This window comes from Brienomyrus brachyistius, chromosome 8 (assembly GCF_023856365.1).
Source record: "Brienomyrus brachyistius isolate T26 chromosome 8, BBRACH_0.4, whole genome shotgun sequence".
NCBI classification, from domain to species: domain Eukaryota; kingdom Metazoa; phylum Chordata; class Actinopteri; order Osteoglossiformes; family Mormyridae; genus Brienomyrus; species Brienomyrus brachyistius.
This window is the reverse complement of record NC_064540.1, coordinates 14148508-14167887: the sequence shown is the minus strand read 5'-3', so window position 1 is coordinate 14167887 and position 19380 is coordinate 14148508. Positions and strand designations below refer to the sequence as shown.

Sequence of the window (19380 nt, the reverse complement as noted above, 5' to 3'; positions counted from 1 at the left end):
CTGGTTTATATTAAGGGGTTTTGCGTCATAGGAATCTCTATATCCAATTTTCAGGACAGAGATGCAGGAAAGTAACTGGGAGAAAATCTCTGCAACAGTATTTGTTTTCTGTACTGTGTGTGTCATTGCGGTAACCAAAATCGCTTACTGGTCAAGGCAAAAACTTGCCTTTGTTATTACATCTAGAATCTTGAAAAATGTATTCAGGAAATGAAGAAAATAAGACCTAATTACCATGCCACTCACCATCCAAGCTGAGCCAAATTGATATTCTGCTCATAATGACCCAGTTTAAACTGTAAGAATTGGCTGGATTTGCAATGCACTAATAGGGATTCTTATTGAGGATGACACCAAGTTGTTTTGCTTATAAGAATCTTCATCAAATTATTTTCACACTATACACTGCATTTTAGGATGTTCATCTGATTTTTTTAATTAGAGGACAAGATGATGAAGGTTACAAAGGCATTGAACAGATTACAGTGTATGGATGTTTTTTACTCTCAATCCCGGCAGTAAAATTGTTTCTAAAGTATTCCAGCTGTGATTATTTGGCCCATTAATTTTTAAACTATAAAGATGTAAACAGGTTTGATGAAAGTTTCCACGGGAGAGTGTGTGTGAGCTACTCAGACAGAAGAGTATTTATGGAGGGGACAAGCACACAGACACACACACAGACACACACACAGACATACACACACAGACACACACACACAGACACACACACAGACACACACGCAGACACACACACACACAGACACACACACACACACAGACACACACACAGACACACACACACACAGACACACACACACACACAGACACACACACACACAGACACACACACACAGACACACACACAGACAAACACACAGACACACACACAGACAAACACACAGACACAGACACAAACAAACACACAGACACACACACACAGACAGACACACACACACACACAGGCACCTACACACAGAGGCAGAGACTCACAGACAGACACGCACACAGACAAACACACAGACACATACAGACAAACACACAGACACACACAAACACACAGACACACACACACAGACACACACACAGACAAACACACAGACACACACAGACAAACACACACACACACACACACAGGCACCTACACACAGAGGCAGAGACTCACAGACAGGCACACACACACACACACACACACAGACAAACACACAGACACACACAGACAAACACACACACACACACACACAGGCACCTACACACAGAGGCAGACACACACAGTGACACACACAGACAGACACACAGACACAAAGACACACAGACACACACACACAGTGAAACACACAGACAGAGACACACATACAGACAGACACACACACATACAAAGACACAGATACACAAAGAGACACACAGACAGACAGAGACACACAGACACACACACACAGGCACACACAGTGACACACACAGACAGACACACAGAGACACACAGACAGACAGACACACACACAGACAAACACACACACACATACACAGACAAACACACACACAGAGGCAGAGACACACAGACAGGCAGAGACACACAGACAGACAGACACAGATACACAAAGAGACACACAGACAGACAGAGACACACAGACAAACACACACACACACACAGCGACACACAGAGACACAGACAGACAGTGACACACATACAGTACACACACATAGACACGTACACACACACACACACACACACACACACATATTTTATAAACAGTGGCAAAGCCAGCAAAATACACAAGGTGTGTTTATTTGTCAGCCTAAAATTTGAAAAGAGTGTAGTTTGGTAAGAGTGAGCATGTGAGATGTTTCTGTGGCATTTATTTGGAACTTGGAATATATTTCTTTACTTGCCTTGCAGTCTGAGGGAGTTGGTGGAGACCCAGTAATAGCACTTTAGTCAGATAATTCCTTAAATCATCTAAATTCTGTGCCACATTTGTACCTGAAAAGCCCTCTGATGTTTATTTGTTAGTTTGTTTATTTTATGCAAATATCATCCCGCATTGTATCTGTGGCTGATTATACAGCTGAAAAAACAATACTTTGCCAGTTATTGGCAGACTTGAATCTTACTGTATGATAAATATTGCTTTATGTAAATATTTATGATTGTGTGTGTATACCAAACAAGAAGGTTTCACGTTTGTTAGAATGATTTTATTTTTATTACATCATTTAAGTTATACAGTTTAACCCTTTCTTTCCTACTGCACATCAATACCCTGTTTTTCACGAGTGAGTTATGTTATGAAAACTTTTTCGTGTCATTTTTTTTAACATTAAAAATATTTTATACTCAACATCTTACGTAATAGCCTGAACTACACCTCAGTAAAGCCATGTGAAATATAGCAAAAATAATATGTCTTGTATATTGAACATTCTGCCTGTGATATGTAGATATCGTGAGGTTCCGTGCTCCGTATTTGCTGACCATTCTTTTTGCTGTAACACACAGTGCCAGTTCAGGTTTCTGCATCCCCAAGACCGTATCAGCTTTTGGAAACAGGTGGCTCCGTGTTACTGCTCCCCCAGAGGCACATTCTTCAGCTCCAGTTTTGTGCTAGAAATTGGTGCCCAGGATGTGCTTAAAGATGCCGGCCCCTTCATTTTTTTTGTTTAATCTGGTGTCTGAGCTCAGTGCTGTAGGCTGCTGGGGCTCGTCTGATGAAAGCCTTTTTGGGAACCTGCTGCTGAGGCTTTGCGGATCTTGTAGCTGTAGTGTGACACCGGCTCGTCGTGAGACCAAACGCATTCGATATGTGTTTGATTTCCTTTTTTGGAAAAGTCTTTCTGTGAATGTGTAAGTCTTTTAAAAAACATGAGTAGCACATTTTGATTAACATTTCCCTTCAGGATTAATTAATTACAACAAAGCTGTGAATAGTTGATTACAAGATCTGGTAATCCTATTAAAATTCATAATTAGCTGCTTTTTTCTAGTCACGACAAGGTAATGAATGAATTACTTGAAAATGACCTGAAATAAATACTGGGAAATGGTCCTGATGCCGAACACTCCTTCTGTATAAAGACGTCAATTTTGCAGATATAGCTTTATTTAAAATAGCAGTTCATTCCAGTATACCTATCCAGTAGATACCTATAAGTCTAAAGTATTAGTATTTTAGTATTTAGTATTTTTTGGAGTAGTTGGGTTAAAAAAACACACATTACAATTGACAAAGCAAACCTAGCCCTACAGCAGTGTTCAAAAAAATTTAAAGCTGTGTATATGCCTTGGATTTCTCAAAATAGCCACATTTTCCTCAATTACAGTCAGACAAAGCATTTTGTGCAGAAGTGTGAGCAGGAAAAGAGGGGCCTGTCTCCCGCAGCAGCTCCCTGGGGTGTGGGCTGGCCGGATGTTTCACTTTGACCCCAACTGCCTCCTGCGTGTCTGACACTTAGGAATCAGATCCAGAACTCAAACTCTCATCTTCTCTGCGTCTTACACATGCACAGTGTTTGGACCCAAATGATTTAAATCCTGACTCACAAATCCAACACTCTATTCAATAGACACATATTTACAGGGTAAGATGTAGGTTAAGACAGCTTAAGAGCTGGGTAGCTGCAGTATTGCAGGATCTGAGTTTTAGTCTGGGGCTCATCGAGGGAGGTACTTAAGGGGGATGTAGCTCAGTCGGTTACCTGAGACTGTGACCCCCCCAGCTATAGGGGTGCTGCATGCTGGCTGACCCAATGCTGTGACCCCCCCCAGCTATAGGGGTGCTGCATGCTGGCTGACCCTCTGCTGTAACCCCCCCCCCCCCCAGCTCTATGGGTGCTGCACGCTGGTTGACCCTCTGCTCTGACCCCCCCAGCTATAATGGTGCTGCATGCTGGCTGACCCCATGCTGTGACCCCCCCCAGCTATAGGGGTGCTGCATGCTGGCTGATCCTGTACTGTGACCCCCCAGCTATAGGGGTGCTGCATGCTGGCTGACCCCATGCTGTGACCCCCCCCCAGCTATAGGGGTGCCGCATGCTGGCTGACCCAGTGCTGTGACCCCCCCCCCCCCCAGCTATAGGGGTGCTGCATGCTGGCTGACCCAGTGCTGTGACCCCCCCCCCCCCCCCCAGCTATAGGGGTGCTGCATGCTGGCTGACCCAGTGCTGTGACCCCCCAGCTATAGGGGTGCTGCATGCTGGCTGACCCCATGCTGTGACCCCCCCAGCTATAGGGGTGCTGCATGCTGGCTGACCCCATGCTGTGACCCCCCCAGCTATAGGGGTGCTGCATGCTGGCTGACCCCATGCTGTGACCCCCCCAGCTATAGGGGTGCTGCATGCTGGCTGACCCAGTGCTGTGACCCCCCAGCTATAGGGGTGCTGCATGCTGGCTGACCCCATGCTGTGACCCCCCCCAGCTATAGGGGTGCTGCATGCTGGCTGACCCCATGCTGTGACCCCCCCAGCTATAGGGGTGCTGCATGCTGGCTGACCCAGTGCTGTGACCCCCCCAGCTATAGGGGTGCTGCATGCTGGCTAACCCAGTGCTGTGACCCCCCAGCTATAGGGGTGCTGCATGCTGGCTGACCCCATGCTGTGACCCCCCCCAGCTATAGGGGTGCTGCATGCTGGCTGACCCAGTGCTGTGACCCCCCCAGCTATAGGGGTGCTGCATGCTGGCTGACCCAGTGCTGTGACCCCCCCAGCTATAGGGGTGCTGCATGCTGGCTGACCCAGTGCTGTGACCCCCCAGCTATAGGGGTGCTGCATGCTGGCTGACCCCATGCTGTGACCCCCCCCAGCTATAGGGGTGCTGCATGCTGGCTGACCCAGTGCTGTGACCCCCCAGCTATAGGGGTGCTGCATGCTGGCTGACCCCATGCTGTGACCCCCCCAGCTATAGGGGTGCTGCATGCTGGCTGACCCCATGCTGTGACCCCCCCAGCTATAGGGGTGCTGCATGCTGGCTGACCCAGTGCTGTGACCCCCCCAGCTATAGGGGTGCTGCATGCTGGCTGACCCCATGCTGTGACCCCCCCAGCTATAGGGGTGCTGCATGCTGGCTGACCCCATGCTGTGACCCCCCCAGCTATAGGGGTGCTGCATGCTGGCTGACCCAGTGCTGTGACCCCCCAGCTTGCTATCACCTGTATATGTGTCTCCTGATGTGATGAATAAAGTTTCCCTATTCTATTCAAACGGGTGCAGGTACGCTTTTAACAGGGAGTGCATGCATATGTGTGTGATCTCTCACAAATACAATATTTTATAACATATTTTTTAGAAACTCTAATTCAGCATTGAGTTGTTTTGGACAACCTTCATGGCTTGACTGCTAATTGTATGCGCATAATATGAAAACTACAATTTGGACTGAATATCAGTTTTGATTCAACAGCTGATATGTAAAGAGAGCATCTTTAAATTCCAAAAGCTCATCATGTCTAGCTGAATGAGAGGGGCGGAATGCTGTTTTAGTGTGCTTTTCTGTGTCTTCTGGATGCCCAGCACTTTCCCCCAACGTTTGTCGATATAACAAATAATGTGTGATGTGTGATGTGTAATGCGTGATGTGTACAGCTGTGGATTTACTGTGGCTGTCATAAGGAGGGGATGAAATGTTGACAGGTTAGCCGCTTTTCTTTCTCTGTATGTGCTTAGAGATTTTCGGGGTGTACTAAACTCTTTTGTTACTTTTGCTTGGTGTTTGTCTCCTTCTGCAAAGTTTAACTGAACAAATTCAGCATCATAAATGAGGTACCATAGATGGATCGGTAGCACCAAGTGATATAGACAAGCGAGGCTTGAAGGATGTTGACCGACGTCTTTGACATCGAACTTTTTCAAGTTGATGTGTTCTACAAAGGTCATGTGACTAAATGTTCACATGAAAATAACATAAAAATCACAACATTTCTTGGGACTGCTTGTTTGGAATAAATAATTTGCTGCCAGCATTTTTTATGCCTGTTAGTTGTGTCTAGCAGAAGGCTTGTATAGCTTCCTCAAGCTGATGAATTTTGACAGGTTTTTCCCCCTAATCCTTGACAGATTGTCAGAATCTCCTTCTGAGGATCTCTCTGTCTTGGCTCCTTTCTGATGTTGGATGTGGTGATTCTCCCACTCCCCCAGGCCGCCCAGGCGAGACACAGCGCTCCTGGTACGCGCTACGGCTGCATGGATCACTGTGTTTTTAAGCGGGGATCCGTGCGGGAAACCAGGTCGTTGGCTATTCCGAGCTGCGGGACACGCAAAGCGCTGACCTTTTATTTCCCCCGTTTATCTGCAAGATGCTGCAGCAGGAACGCCATCCCCGGGATCTTCACTCGCGGACATCACAGGCACGTTCAGCCGTATTGCAATTATCAAGGGATGACTGTTCCAGGCGTGGCTCCCAGTCTGTTTACGAGGCAGAACCTATATTTTGCACGCTTCTCTCAGCCCCTGATGCCATTTCTCAGACAGCGTCAAGCGAACTATGAATGTCCTGAAGATTTAATGCAATAGTAACAAAACAAGCAAGTAGTTTCTCTACATAAAATCCTTATCAATTAAAAAATATAACACAGCAAAAAAAGTACTGCATTTTCTGCATGCGGTGGCATTCGGAATGTTTGAATTGGTCATGGTTCATCTCCAATTAAAAGTTCTTATGCATAGCTTTTATGTCTTTGAAGATTTTTTTCATGCCTTGCTAAATAATTCCTTGTACTTTTCTCATGCACTTTTGCTTTTATGTTTTTTCTCTACACGGTTTACTTTATTTATTTATTTATTGTCCCTCCGTTCCTCTTGATGTATAGACAGCCTGATTGTTACGGCAGTCAACAGAAGATAATGCATTTGTCTCAAGGTGCCAGACTGTAGAATCGGCACCATTTGGTGTGCTTGGACTGGCTGGTCGTTCGGAGCCCTCCGAGAACATGCCTGGTCTCACAACACTCTAATATTCTATTATCAGAACATTATCTGTGTTAATTAGATCTTACCCAAGTGCATGGAAATATCTTCCATGCATTCATCGATGCGTCAGCCAGAAATGTTGTGTTAATTAGCCACGCTGAAATGGATCCAGTTACAGTATCATCTTTAATACTTACTAACCACCCAAGTTCATTATATTGGCAGATAATGGCAGGAATTCAGCCATGTAAATGAAAATGCAGTTTTGGTATATTGTGAATAATAAACCATATTAAAACAGGGGAATTATCTTCAGTTATCCATCAGTCTATCCTTTCATCTTCCAGCTACTTTTCATAGATTAACAGACAATCTCAGTAATTTCAGGCTTTTTCCCCCACTATAGCCATAATTATTATTTTTTCCTACTGTTAAAATTTAGTGGTGAGTATTTTATAAAGCTGCAAAGATGTGCTTGTTTGTATTACTCTTTGCACAAGGTATTTGGATGTGTATTGAAAAAAGTAACCAATAATTGCTCTGCTCTTTGCTTGAAAATTACTTGAAAACTGATGAGACATCGTTATTTGAGACGGCTCATTGTTTATATTTGTATTGTAATATTAATTGTTGAATGTCAGTTAGTTAAGATAAATAATGTCTGCCCTTAAGCATTCTGATTTTTTCTGACGTCAGTCAGGCGATTAACGGCTTTCGTGTTTGCATAGGCCATGAGCCTGTAATTAGATTACAAGGGAAAATATCATGCGCTGGTTCTACTTGGATATTCAAATATTTGAATATTCAGATTATGCAGGTGTGACATTGAAGCCACTTCTTCAGCAGCACTGGATTGGACACTGGCGAAAGGGGAAACTTTCTTGCTTGTCTGCCACCTATTTCTCAAGGTTGCATTGAGAGTGACCCGATGTAGCAGCTGACGGAGTTGCAGTTGGGCCAGTGCAGTAAATTACAGCTCAGCCTTCCGTTTAACTGTTTAATGAACTCTGCACCGCGCTGCCTAATACAAATATTTGACCTCTTTGACAGTGACGGATGAATCTTAGAATTGTGCAAGCTTACCATTAGCATGTCAAATAACATCATTATTCATAATTACTTGAATTATTGGACCGAAATGAGAAAACTTAATGGAAAACAAATCCCGATTTGTCTATATTGCTTTTTGTAAGGGAGTGAATGCTCACTTTTATAGTAGTTCCAGTTCTGCACAAAGCCTTTGGATGAATGCTGAGTGTAAAGGACACTGTGAACATGTACTGTTTTTGAGTATTAAATATGCACCTGATGCTTGCGGATTTTAAGCATCTTGCTAATGCCTGAGACGATTCAAGTGATTACAGATTGTTCAAAAAAGATGGTGCCTCTGTGAATGGGCGGTAAGAAAACATACAGCAAGGCACAGCAAATGAGTAATTAAAACATGCATCATAACTAAACAAACCAATGAATAAAGAATATTCTGTGTATTCTCATATGTAATATGATAATGTGTAGCCACTTTATTAGGTACACTAACGCAGAAGCAGGTATCACTGCATGTTTGTCCCCAGAAGCACTTTAAGCGTCTTTGGACGTCGCTGTTGTACAGAGCTGCTATTTTGCCCATGTGGCCGTTCTGGTACCTTTAATGAATCTGGCTGTTCTCCTCTGACTTCTCTCATGAACAGGGTGTTTTTGGCCACTGAACTGCCCTTGACTGGATGTTTTTTGTTTATCACAGTCTCTGTGAAGTCTAGACAGTAGAATGTGTGAGAAACGCAGGAGGGTGGGTTGCTTTCAGGACGTTCCTCCTCATTTAGAAACGCGGTTATCGTGGCCCTTTCTAATGCTTGGCAGAGCAGTAGTTGACCTCTGGCCCCGTCTGCATGCTGATTGTGTTTATTTGCAGCCACACGATTCCCTGTTTGTTCTGAAAAGTCTGTCAGCATTAACGAGCAGTTTTACTTAATAAAGTAGCCACTTTCTGTTTGTGTGTGTGTATACATATATGTCTGTGTTTGTGTAAAAATGTATGTGTAAATTGTTGATTTCCTTACAATGCAGTGTGACCAGGATCGTGTTTGTCCATCCTTTTCTCATTTTTCGCTGATGTAGATAATGCAGCTGTTTCTGCCCCGGCCCGTTTCTGCCCTGACTTGTTGCTGCCCAGGCCCGTCTCTCTCCTAGCTCGTCTCTGTCCCATCTCTGCCCTGTCCCATCTTTGACCCGTCCCGTCTCTGTCCTGTCCCGTCTCTGTCCTGTCCTGTCTCTGTCCCGACATGTCTCTGTCCTGTCCCGTCTCTGTCCTGTCCCGTCTCTGCCCCGACCCGTCTCTGTCCTGTCCCGTCTCTGTCCTTTCCCGTCTCTGTCCTGTCCCGTCTCTGTCCTGTCCTGTCTCTGTCCTGTCCCGTCTCTGCCCCGACCCGTCTCTGTCCTGTCCCGTCTCTGTCCTGTCCCGTCTCTGTCCTTTCCCGTCTCTGTCCCGACATGTCTCTGTCCTGTCCCGTCTCTGTCCTGTCCCGTCTCTGTCCTGTCCCGTCTCTGCCCCGACCCGTCTCTGTCCTATCCTGTCCCGTCTCTGTCCTTTCCCGTCTCTGTCCCGACCCGTCTCTGTCCCATCCCGACCCATCTCTGTCCTGTCCCGTCTCTGTCCCGACATGTCTCTGTCCCATCCCGACCCATCTCTGTCCTGTCCCGTCTCTGTCCCGACATGTCTCTGTCCTGTCCCGTCTCTGTCCTGTCCCGTCTCTGTCCTTTCCCGTCTCTGTCCCGACCCGTCTCTGTCCCATCCCGACCCATCTCTGTCCTGTCCCGTCTCTGTCCCGACATGTCTCTGTCCTGTCCCGTCTCTGTCCTGTCCCGTCTCTGTCCTGTCCCGTCTCTGCCCCGACCCGTCTCTGTCCCATCCCGACCCGTCTCTGTCCTGTCCTGTCTCTGTCCTGTCCCGTCTCTGTCCTGTCCTGTCTCTGTCCTGTCCCGTCTCTGTCCTGTCCCGTCTCTGCCCTGTCCCATCTTTGACCTGTCCCGTCTCTGTCCTGTCTTTGCCTCGTCCCATCTTTGTCCTGGCTCATCTCTGCCCCGTCCTTTCTCTGTCCCAACTTGTCTCTGCCCTGTCCCCTCTCTGCCCCGTCTCATCTCTGCCCTGTCCTGTCTCTGCCCCGTCCTGTCTCTGGCCTGCCCTGTCCTGTCCTGTCTCTGCCCTGTCCTGTCTCTGTCCTGTCTCTGCCCCGTCCTGTCTCTGGCCTGCCCTGTCTTGTCCTGTCTCTGCCCTGTCCTGTCTCTGTCCTGTCTCCCTCCTGTCTCTGTCCCTCTGTCCTCGTCTCAGCCCCCTGCCTGTATATGCCTTGTCTCGTCTTCCTGTTGCTTTCCTGCTTTCCTGCAAATGGGTACCTTTTTATTTTACTTGGTGCCAGACAGAGGATAATAACCACAGGGTTACTTGTGATTTGGTAAAAGTATAATTAGGGATTACCACATAAGCATAAATTGACAAGTTAGACCCTTTAAGTAACTGAACTCCTTTCAATGAGAATTTTTCATAAAAAAATATAAAAGTGTAAATGTGTTTGTTCTCAGTGTATTATGATTCCTGTTTCCAGTGCCTTAGTGTAAAATGTCTTGGATATATGTTTAAGCTGACCTAGTTTGTAACGTCAGTGGCTATAAGTTTTTTTTTGGATGCCTGCCATCTGTCCTAATGAGCAAACTGCTGTTTGCTGCTAATGTTGGCCCCACATCCTATTAATGACTGTTGTTTTTTGGCTCACACAAAGGAAACATGTTCTGTTTAGTTACATTACCCATTTGTAAAATTTTTATGTTGTCAGTTAATTTGCTAATTATTTAATGACTGGGGTGCTTGTAAAAAAAACAAAAAAAAACCAAAAAAAAACCTAAATTCAAAATATTTATGGAGAATAGCCGTGATTAAAGTACGAACAGGCCGCAGCAGAAAATGAAAGGCTGCTTTGAGTCAGTAAACGAATACTTTTTTCAAAAAAAGAAATATGTTGAACATTGAAAGTAAAAGTGGGCATTTGCAATTTTGTAATGATTACATTTTTTTGAAAACATAAGTGAACTGAAGATAAAGGAAAATGTCAATAAAAAATGGACATTGACTGATAGGACATTTGACTTATTTAAGGTGATTTTCTGTAGGCGCGTTGGAGCAAAAATGATCATTCTTTGGTCATATTTACAAATACAGTTATAAAAATATAAGCAATTTAATATGTATGATGGGAAATATAGTTTTGATTTTCTACATATATATATATATATATATGTGTGTGTAATATGTAACATGTAACATTATATATAACATTATATATCTGTTATATATCTGTTGTAGTTATTCGGGTTTTTTTTTACGTTTTGTATTTTGAATAATTGATTTTTAAGCTGCATGACAGCAGTAGGTATCTGAAGGTGTCATTCTGACTAATAGGAAACTGTCATCTTCTTCACAAACTTTCATTTTCTACGATACACCTGGAAATTTTCAAATAAGTGATTTTTGAAAAGCATAACCAAAGGCATTGTGGGTATGAATGTTCATTAAATTGACAATTATTAAAATACGATAAAAAAAAGAAAATTACTGAATTCATAAGTTTCATAATGCATATTGCATTAAGTTGGCACATTAAATGGTCGCATTTCCCTCTCTGCACTGCCTGATAATGGGTTGCCAAATTATGTGTTTTATTCTTGCTATCCAAATTAACTGATTGACTTGTATTCACACTGTTGTGTTCCTGGGCAGATCTACGTCAATGAATACAATCTTGAAATACAATACTGGGCTGTAATTAGGATTTTTAATGAGTGGAAGAAAACTAAGCAGGTCTGATAGAGCCGTTGGGTGAGGGACTTGGAGCTATTAAAAGCTGGAATCACCTGACGTGCAGCTTTTTTTACTGACTTCAGTTTCTGTACATTTCTAATGTTCCAGGAAAGAGGAGAAAATTCTTTTTTGTTTCTTATGCTGATTGGTTTCATGTCTTGTTAGATTTTATATCTGCCGAAAAATTTAAATTGTCTCTAAAAGAATGACTCATCAAATGGTTTGTTCTCTGTCCAAGGAAGCATATTTCAGGATTGAATATTAGCAAATTAAACACTCAGAGCCAATGGAGTCAAATTTTGTTATTCCCATGAAACAACAGAATAGGTTGATTAAAAAGTCTGTGGGAGTGATTTGGGTGTGTGGTTTTGTATGAAGGAGGAGTTTGATTAGCCAAAGAATTCAGTCATTAAGCGTTTCCAGTGTTTCTGGATTGGCTCATTCTGGCATTAATAGGCTCATTAGAGCAATTTCCCAATGAGAGATTCCTCTTCATGGGCTTAGGTCCCTAGATCCAGTACCATTCTGTATGGTATGTAGGAGAGCACCTTTATGGAGGTGTTATGAAGAACGTGGGTGCAGTTTAAGGTGTCCATCTGCAAGCTTGGGTTTGACAGAGACTTAATCTTCAATCCTGGATTGAGTTTATTATTGAGACTCAGAGGGAGCAGCTGAACGGTAAATGATCACTGATCACCGATTCAAGGTTTCATCTTTTAAATTTGAGCTTTTGATTTTTGAAAATGTTTTTTTAATGAACAATGGCAAAGTATCATAGCGTATAGCTATGGATGTTTGCCGTAGATGGCAGAGCTACGAGGCCAGTGCAGATGGGTCCCCTAGCAGATGTGACAGGCGTGCCGTGTGCCGGCAGACACAGGGCATCTGACTGACTCCGAGCCCTGTGGAGGCCTCATGCTCTGCCCCTGGTAGAGCTGTCAGGGGAGATGCCAGGCGAGCTGGGCTGCTCTGTCCTCTGTGCCCCCTCTTAAACACAGGTTATTACCGCAGTTAATCAGCAGCTGGCGGACCGGCAGCGCATCCTGCTGTGAGCGGAGTCTGTGGGGGAGCGCAGGCGATTGCTCCTCTTCCATCAGATTGGCAGGACCCAGGAGGACCACAAATGCCCTGCTGACCTCCACCTCTTCAGCACCCCCCCCCCCATGAAAAGTTAACAATATGAATTGGAAAGATTGCCACAAATAGTAGATGCTTGATAGCATTGTAGTAAAGCGTGTCCCTTGAGGTGCTCTTTACTCTTTTACAGGCAGCCGCTGCGTGAGTTTTATTTGGAGGATTAGGAATGGGGTTAGCAGACAAGCTTTACAGGATATTTTCCAAGTAGAGAGAAATAAATCGCTGTGTTGTAATGCAGCAGACACATAAGGCTGCGTATGCACAGCAAAGGACATCAAGGCAGGCATTCTGAAACGTATTTACAATAAAATGTTGCTTTAATATGTAGGTATATTGATTAAAAAACTGTTGTAATAGGGAAAAGTACAGTCTGTTTAAGTCTATTTATAAATTTATGCTTTCTTATTGGGTGTTAAAAATAGGGTTTTACCGATGACATCGTCAAGGCAAGCGAAACACTGGGCTCACTGCTGAATTATTGATGCATCTGAGTCATTGCTAAGCAGGAATGCCGGAAGTCATTGACGCTGTGCTAGTGTCAGGCCTTGGAGAGCCTGTCGCCTGTCTTTTTAAACGTTCAGTCTAATGTGCTTCTCATTGCGGCCTGTGATAATGATGCATTAGCTGGGGCCGCCCTGCTGGTGGAGCTGTGCTGCCTGCATGGCTCGCTTTGTGCCTTTTATAGAGAGGAAGACGGCTTGTGCCAAAATGCAACGGCCGATCTCTCTGCTGCCCACAGTACCATGTCTCACTGCGAAAACACTCCTCCTTCAACATGTTAAGCAGTGTCTGTTAGCTGGTTGAAGTTACCCAGATCCCATTTGTTTTGAATATGTCATCCTGGGGACTAACCAGCAGAAAGTTATGGGTTGTTTGAGAACAGACATCTAGGCCGAGCATCTGTTTCATTTTTCAGCACAATAATTAAAAATTACAAGTACTGTGTCTTGTTAAAATATTTAGACCCTCCCCGTCATGTTACATTTTGTGAAACGGCATAATGATGTACAAGCATTATCTTTTATTCAATATGTGAATGTTCTGTCTGAAGGTTTTTAAGGATAAGAATAATTTCATTAAGATAATGAAAATCCCTGCAAGATAATAAAATACTTGAATGCGCAGGTGTTTGCATGTCTGAATTGCTGTGCCGAAGCATTTTGCTAGAAATTACAGCCACATATCTTTTTGAGTAAGTCTCTGTTAAGCTTCCACACTGTCATGATGCAATTACTGTTTATTACTCTTGACAGATTCGCTCAAGTTGCCTCCGGTTGCTTAGTGATCCTTTCTTGACAGCATCTTCAAGTGTTTTCAAAGATCATCGATAAGTTTTAGGTCAAAACTGATGCCCACACATCACTCAGAAGTGTCCGGAACACTAAAGAGAAGTAGCCGCGATGGCTGGCAAGAGGAAAGCTATCAACAAAATGAATCATATTGTGCAGAAGTTTGTAAAGCACTTGAATAATCTTGGGAAAGTGTGGTGGAAGGTTATCTTTGTAACACAGTGCAGCTCGCAGATAGTACAATTCTTCAAGTGTTACAACATTGTGGCAGCCTTATGCTATAAGCTAAACCCCCTCTCAGTAGGGACACGAAAACTTGTGCCAGAATAAAAATGGATGTAACAACGTACAGGTTACCAAAGCAAAACAGCTTTTATTCAATTGAAGACTTAAGCCCAGGGTGAAAATGTACCTTTCAACAACACGATGGTCTGAAGCACAGAGCTATGAATACCGCAGATCTGAAGCACAGGCCTATGTGTACTGCCAATATGAAGTGTGGGGCTCTAAGTACTGTGGCCCCGAGCTCGAAGCTCTAACTACTGCTGATCTGAAGTGTGGGGCTCTAAGTACTGCGGATCTGAAGTGTGGGGCTCTACGTACTGCGGATCTAAAGCGCAGGGCTATGTGTACTGCCAATATAAAGTGCGGGGCTCTTAGTACTGCGGATATAAAGTGTGGGGCTCTTAGTACGGCAGACCTGAAGCACGAGGCTCTAAGTACTGCAGATCTGGAGAGCAAGGCCCTACATATGGTGGATCAGAAGCCTGGGGTTCTAAGCACTGCAGACCTAAAGTGCAGGGTTCTAAGTATCTTACTTAACAATAAAAACCTGAATGTCCGCGCATGGCTCAAACCACATGCTTGAATCCTATTGACAGTCTGTGCAGAAACTGTTATCCATTAGTAGCCCCTAAGCAACTTGAGTGCTCAAGCAATTATGTCAAGAAGGATGGACAAAACATCAACAAAAACTAATGGCACTTCCAACAAAAACTTTGAATCAATCTTATTTTTATGATAAATATAATTAGTTTGGACACTGCAGTTTTGTATAAATGATTAAGCTTTCAATATATGCATATTTCTATTACTAGTTTTAGAATATTCTGAGTTGTGTTTGGATGTTTTGGTTTTGGTGATATTCTAAGAATTGTTATGTGTGGCTAAAGACCATTAAAGAATTAACGCATGTTAATGGATGCGATGTGGAGGTCGCAGATTCTGCGCTCATTGGTATTCATTCAAGAGACTGGGTCTTAATACCAGCTGTGGTTTTCCAATCAGTCACAAATGCGTTTTCGCAGATAGCTTACTGAATAATTACTGCCCTGATTGTCATTATTCTTCTCTTAGCGCTGTATGCTTTACAGTTAATGTGACCTCCACTCGTTTGTCCGCAATAAATAACTCTTGCGTAGCAGCCCAGGGCTGACTGAAGAAGGTTCCAGAAGAGGTATGGTATGGCACCTCCGCAACTTTTTGATGGACGATTGTTGATAGCGACTGTACTGCGGAAAACAGGGTCATGATTGTAATTTATTTTAATGTAATCATTATATATTTTTCACTATTCCTTTTAAGCGTTAATATTTGAGTATAGCAAAGACAAAATGTTTCGCGCTTGAAGCTGATTCCTGCCAGTGTATAGTTACCATGTGAAAAATTTAACTGCAGCAACATTAAGAGAAAGGCAGCAAAGATTTATTTAACCTCAGTATGATCAAAATGAACATCACAGACTTGCTTAATGTTTTAATATTATGAAATATACTTAATATAATTAAGTCACAAAATTTAATGACGCATTTAACCAGAATTGTATATGGGGAATATCTTTATGGGGAGAGCCCTCGACATACATATATATAATATTTATTCCAATTTGTCTAAGAGCTTACTCTCTAACATGCTGCGTGTCCTTTGTGTCGTGGGCACTCTGCTCCCACATGACTAACCTGGAGTCATTTCTGTTATCTTCTCTGTATGCAGGCCAGATATCATTTAGTTTTACATTTAGCTGTTATGATCTGCTAATGATTTTGACCTAAAGCGACAGTGGAAATTAGTTTATAATAATCAGGGTCTTTTTATGAGATGAACCTATTTATTAATAGCTGGTCCATGGAGTGGTTTGGAGTTTTAATACACACATACTATTTACGGTTATATTATTATAGGCTTAACTGGGATTTAAAAAAAAAATGTAGCAGCATCACAGTCCTGGAGCTGGAGATTCGAATCTTGATCCCAAAGCAGGTGCCTGGAGTTCTTACATTCCCCTTGTAGTGGGCATGCTTCCTTCCAGCCCTATGTGCCCCCCCATGTAAGCTAGATGGATAAGTATGAGTAGAATAAGATTCACTAGAATATTCAGGTAGTTTAGTAGTTTGTTCTTAAAAGGTTTTTTGGAAAACATGTTATAATGTAAGTGTTAGAAACATCAGCTTGATTGACTGTGTGTGAAAAAAGTACAAAATAGCCTTTATTTAAAAGGGCCCCTATTATATGTAGTGTTTAATTGGACTGGGGTATTGGAGTATATGTACTTGGGTATTGGAGTATATGCACTGCAGTACTGGAGTATATGTACTTGGGTATTGGAGTATATATGCTGGAGTATTGGAGTATATGTACTGGGGTATTGGAGTATATGTACTTCGGTATTGGAGTATATGCACTGGAGTATTGGAGTATATGTACTGGGGTATTGGAGTATACTGTATGTATTTAGGTATTGGAGTATATGTACTGGGGTATTTGAATATACCTGTATGTACTGGAGTATTGGAGTATATGTATTGGAGTATTAGAATGTGTTCAAGATCAAGCCACTATAACTCCTAATCTTGCAAATTATGATTAGATTCAAAAATACTATGTCAGCCAAATACAATATAAGATGAATCAGTGAGCTTTAAACTTTCCTGCATACTAGTTGCAAACATTTATTTTATGCGATTAAGGTTAGGTTTTAAAGGCATGATGACACTTTTGCATGTGGATTTTTTATGTTCCAAGTTGGGCTTAATTGGCATCTCTGTCTGTCACTGTGAGTGTGTGATGCAGCCTCTGCTGCCTGGGTTAGGCTCAAGACCCCCGTGATCCTGTTCAGGATAAGCAGATGGAAGATGGAATGAGAAGATGGATGGTTACCCTCTTAAGATGATAACCTGAACCTTGAAAGAATTGTCCAGTCCCGGCCTTCATCATGTGTGCTTGCAGAAGGTGGACGAGTGCTTGCATTTAAATGATCAGAGCCAAGTTGCTTTGCTCTGTTTCAGTAAAGGTTGTGGCAACATTACCACCTTAAGAGTCACCTGAGTATGACTCAGGCCACCGACACCTTCTCACTGACCTAAGATTCATCTCATGCCTTGATTCTGCTGGTTGGGAGTGTGAGATTGATCAGTGTGTCTCAGCTGCTCACTTCAGTGGCTTGTAGAGACCCACCATCTAGCCTCAGGTGAGGGCTCTGCTGCTCTTACCATCTGTGCAAGCCCCCGCCCCTCCCCCCGCAATGTGTTATGTGCATTGCTATAGGTAAAGTCATTGGTAGTGCCTCTGGATAGCATCAGACAGTAATGGATGGGAGAAACACCACAAGAGTTTGAGAAACGATACTGCTCACTGATTGGGTGATGGACGAAGCTGGATACTTGTGAACATTTTAAACTAAAAACCACAATGACACATTGGGAGGAAGGGCAGATCAATGTGGATGTTTTCGAGGAGATGTGATTTCAAACTGAAAGTGAGGTCCTCCCTCCCAGTCGCCCACAATCAGATGATAATTATTAGAGCAGTTTGTGTGTGAGCCGGAGCTGGGTTACATGCACTCCCAGCACCTTCTGCTTCGGCACTCATACCTGCTCCTTATTAGAGCGAAATGACGAACAGCAAAGTTTTGCTGTTTTACCTACCATGCTGTAAAATTCAGAGCTTTAATAACGTCCCCTATTCCAGCTTCCAAACACCCAAGTCCCAGAGGAAGTGAATTTTTTCCACCCTTCTTAAAAGAAATGCAGAATAGTTTATGCGGAGTAATTTGTGTTTTTATTTGGTATGTAGTACTTATGTTGTACCACGCTGTGGTTTTCCAAACTATAATGGTCCTGTCTGAATTGAATCTGTCATAAATTTTTAATGCATCACTAGCTCCATTTTATGATATTTGCATCAATTATTTGCATACACATTAACTGATTCCAGTTTGCTTTTGAAATCTTACAGTGCAGTTCACCCAAATGAAAGTTCCTAATCAAGCAGTTTATTTATGATTTTTTTTTTTTAAATTCTCTCTCCTTTTTTTCTCTGTCTTCTCAGTAACCTGGCAAAGAGAAAAGAAGGTCTTTTGATATTGATCCAGAAAAAATAATGATTAAAAAAAAAAGTGAGCATCTGGGAGATGTGTGGAACAAAACGCAGAATGAATTCTTTGCCTTGGATGTTAGTCACTTTGTACAGTGGTAAACAAAATAAGTGCCCGAGTGAGAATGAGGTTTTACGTACCGAGTGACTGACTGCGATTTGAAACACGTCAGTGCTGAGCAGGCAGGGGGCCGGGCGCTTCGGAGGTGGACGTTATCTTGCGGTTTGGATGCCGAACATAAAGGGTCTAGGCAGCGGGTTCCAGCTACAGCCAGGGTAGATGGCTTTGGCAGTAGCTGCCTGTAATGCCTTCGTTGGGCAGAATCATTTCCACGACGCTAAGCCGTTGCAGCATGTAGTCTTGCGATAAGCTGATCATAAATGGTAGGGATTTATGATACATATTAAGGAGATGCATTTACACAGTCATCTATTATTCCTCCCCCAAAAAAGTCATTCTAAAAGTCTAGCAGCAGGAGGGTAAGTTTGACATGATGCTGAGAGGAGAAAGACGATCAGACGGTGTGTTCAATCTAACCCCCCCCCCCTCCCCATTATGTGTGTGACATCGCATTTCATTTCGACCCCAGTAGGCCCCCACCAAAAGGCTGAATCCTGGCCTTTGTTTTCCTCCCGAGTTTCTCCTTTGTTTTTCCCTTTTTTTTTGCTATTTATGCTGCTCAGTCCCCATCGACGCCTGCTGGTGTGGAACCTTCCAGAACACTTGCCGAAATCCCTGTCATGTGGTTCTCTCCCTCATGTCGACCTGACGTTACCTATGATGTCATAGCTTTGTCGATGTTGTGTGAGATGTAGGGTGCCATGCTTGTCTGT

The 19380-nt window shown here is 43.3% G+C and overlaps 2 protein-coding genes and 1 long non-coding RNA gene across 4 annotated transcripts in view; 2 read left to right on the top strand and 1 right to left on the bottom strand.

The window, feature by feature from the left end:
• The window catches only part of fhit (fragile histidine triad diadenosine triphosphatase), a 229223-nt gene that overhangs the window by 71443 nt on the left and 138400 nt on the right, over positions 1–19380 (top strand). The window lies entirely within an intron of this gene.
• On the top strand, positions 4843–6653 carry LOC125747657 (uncharacterized). Its single transcript, XR_007399354.1, has 2 exons — positions 4843–6154; positions 6285–6653. It is a non-coding gene; the product is annotated as an uncharacterized LOC125747657 (long non-coding RNA).
• On the bottom strand, positions 7612–10367 carry LOC125747653 (uncharacterized). Its single transcript, XM_049023067.1, has 2 exons — positions 9324–10367; positions 7612–9291 (listed from the first exon to the last, which is right to left on the bottom strand). The coding sequence occupies exons 1-2, from the start codon at positions 9953–9955 to the stop codon at positions 9084–9086; spliced, it is 840 nt and encodes a 279-aa protein (XP_048879024.1). The 5' UTR covers positions 9956–10367; the 3' UTR covers positions 7612–9083.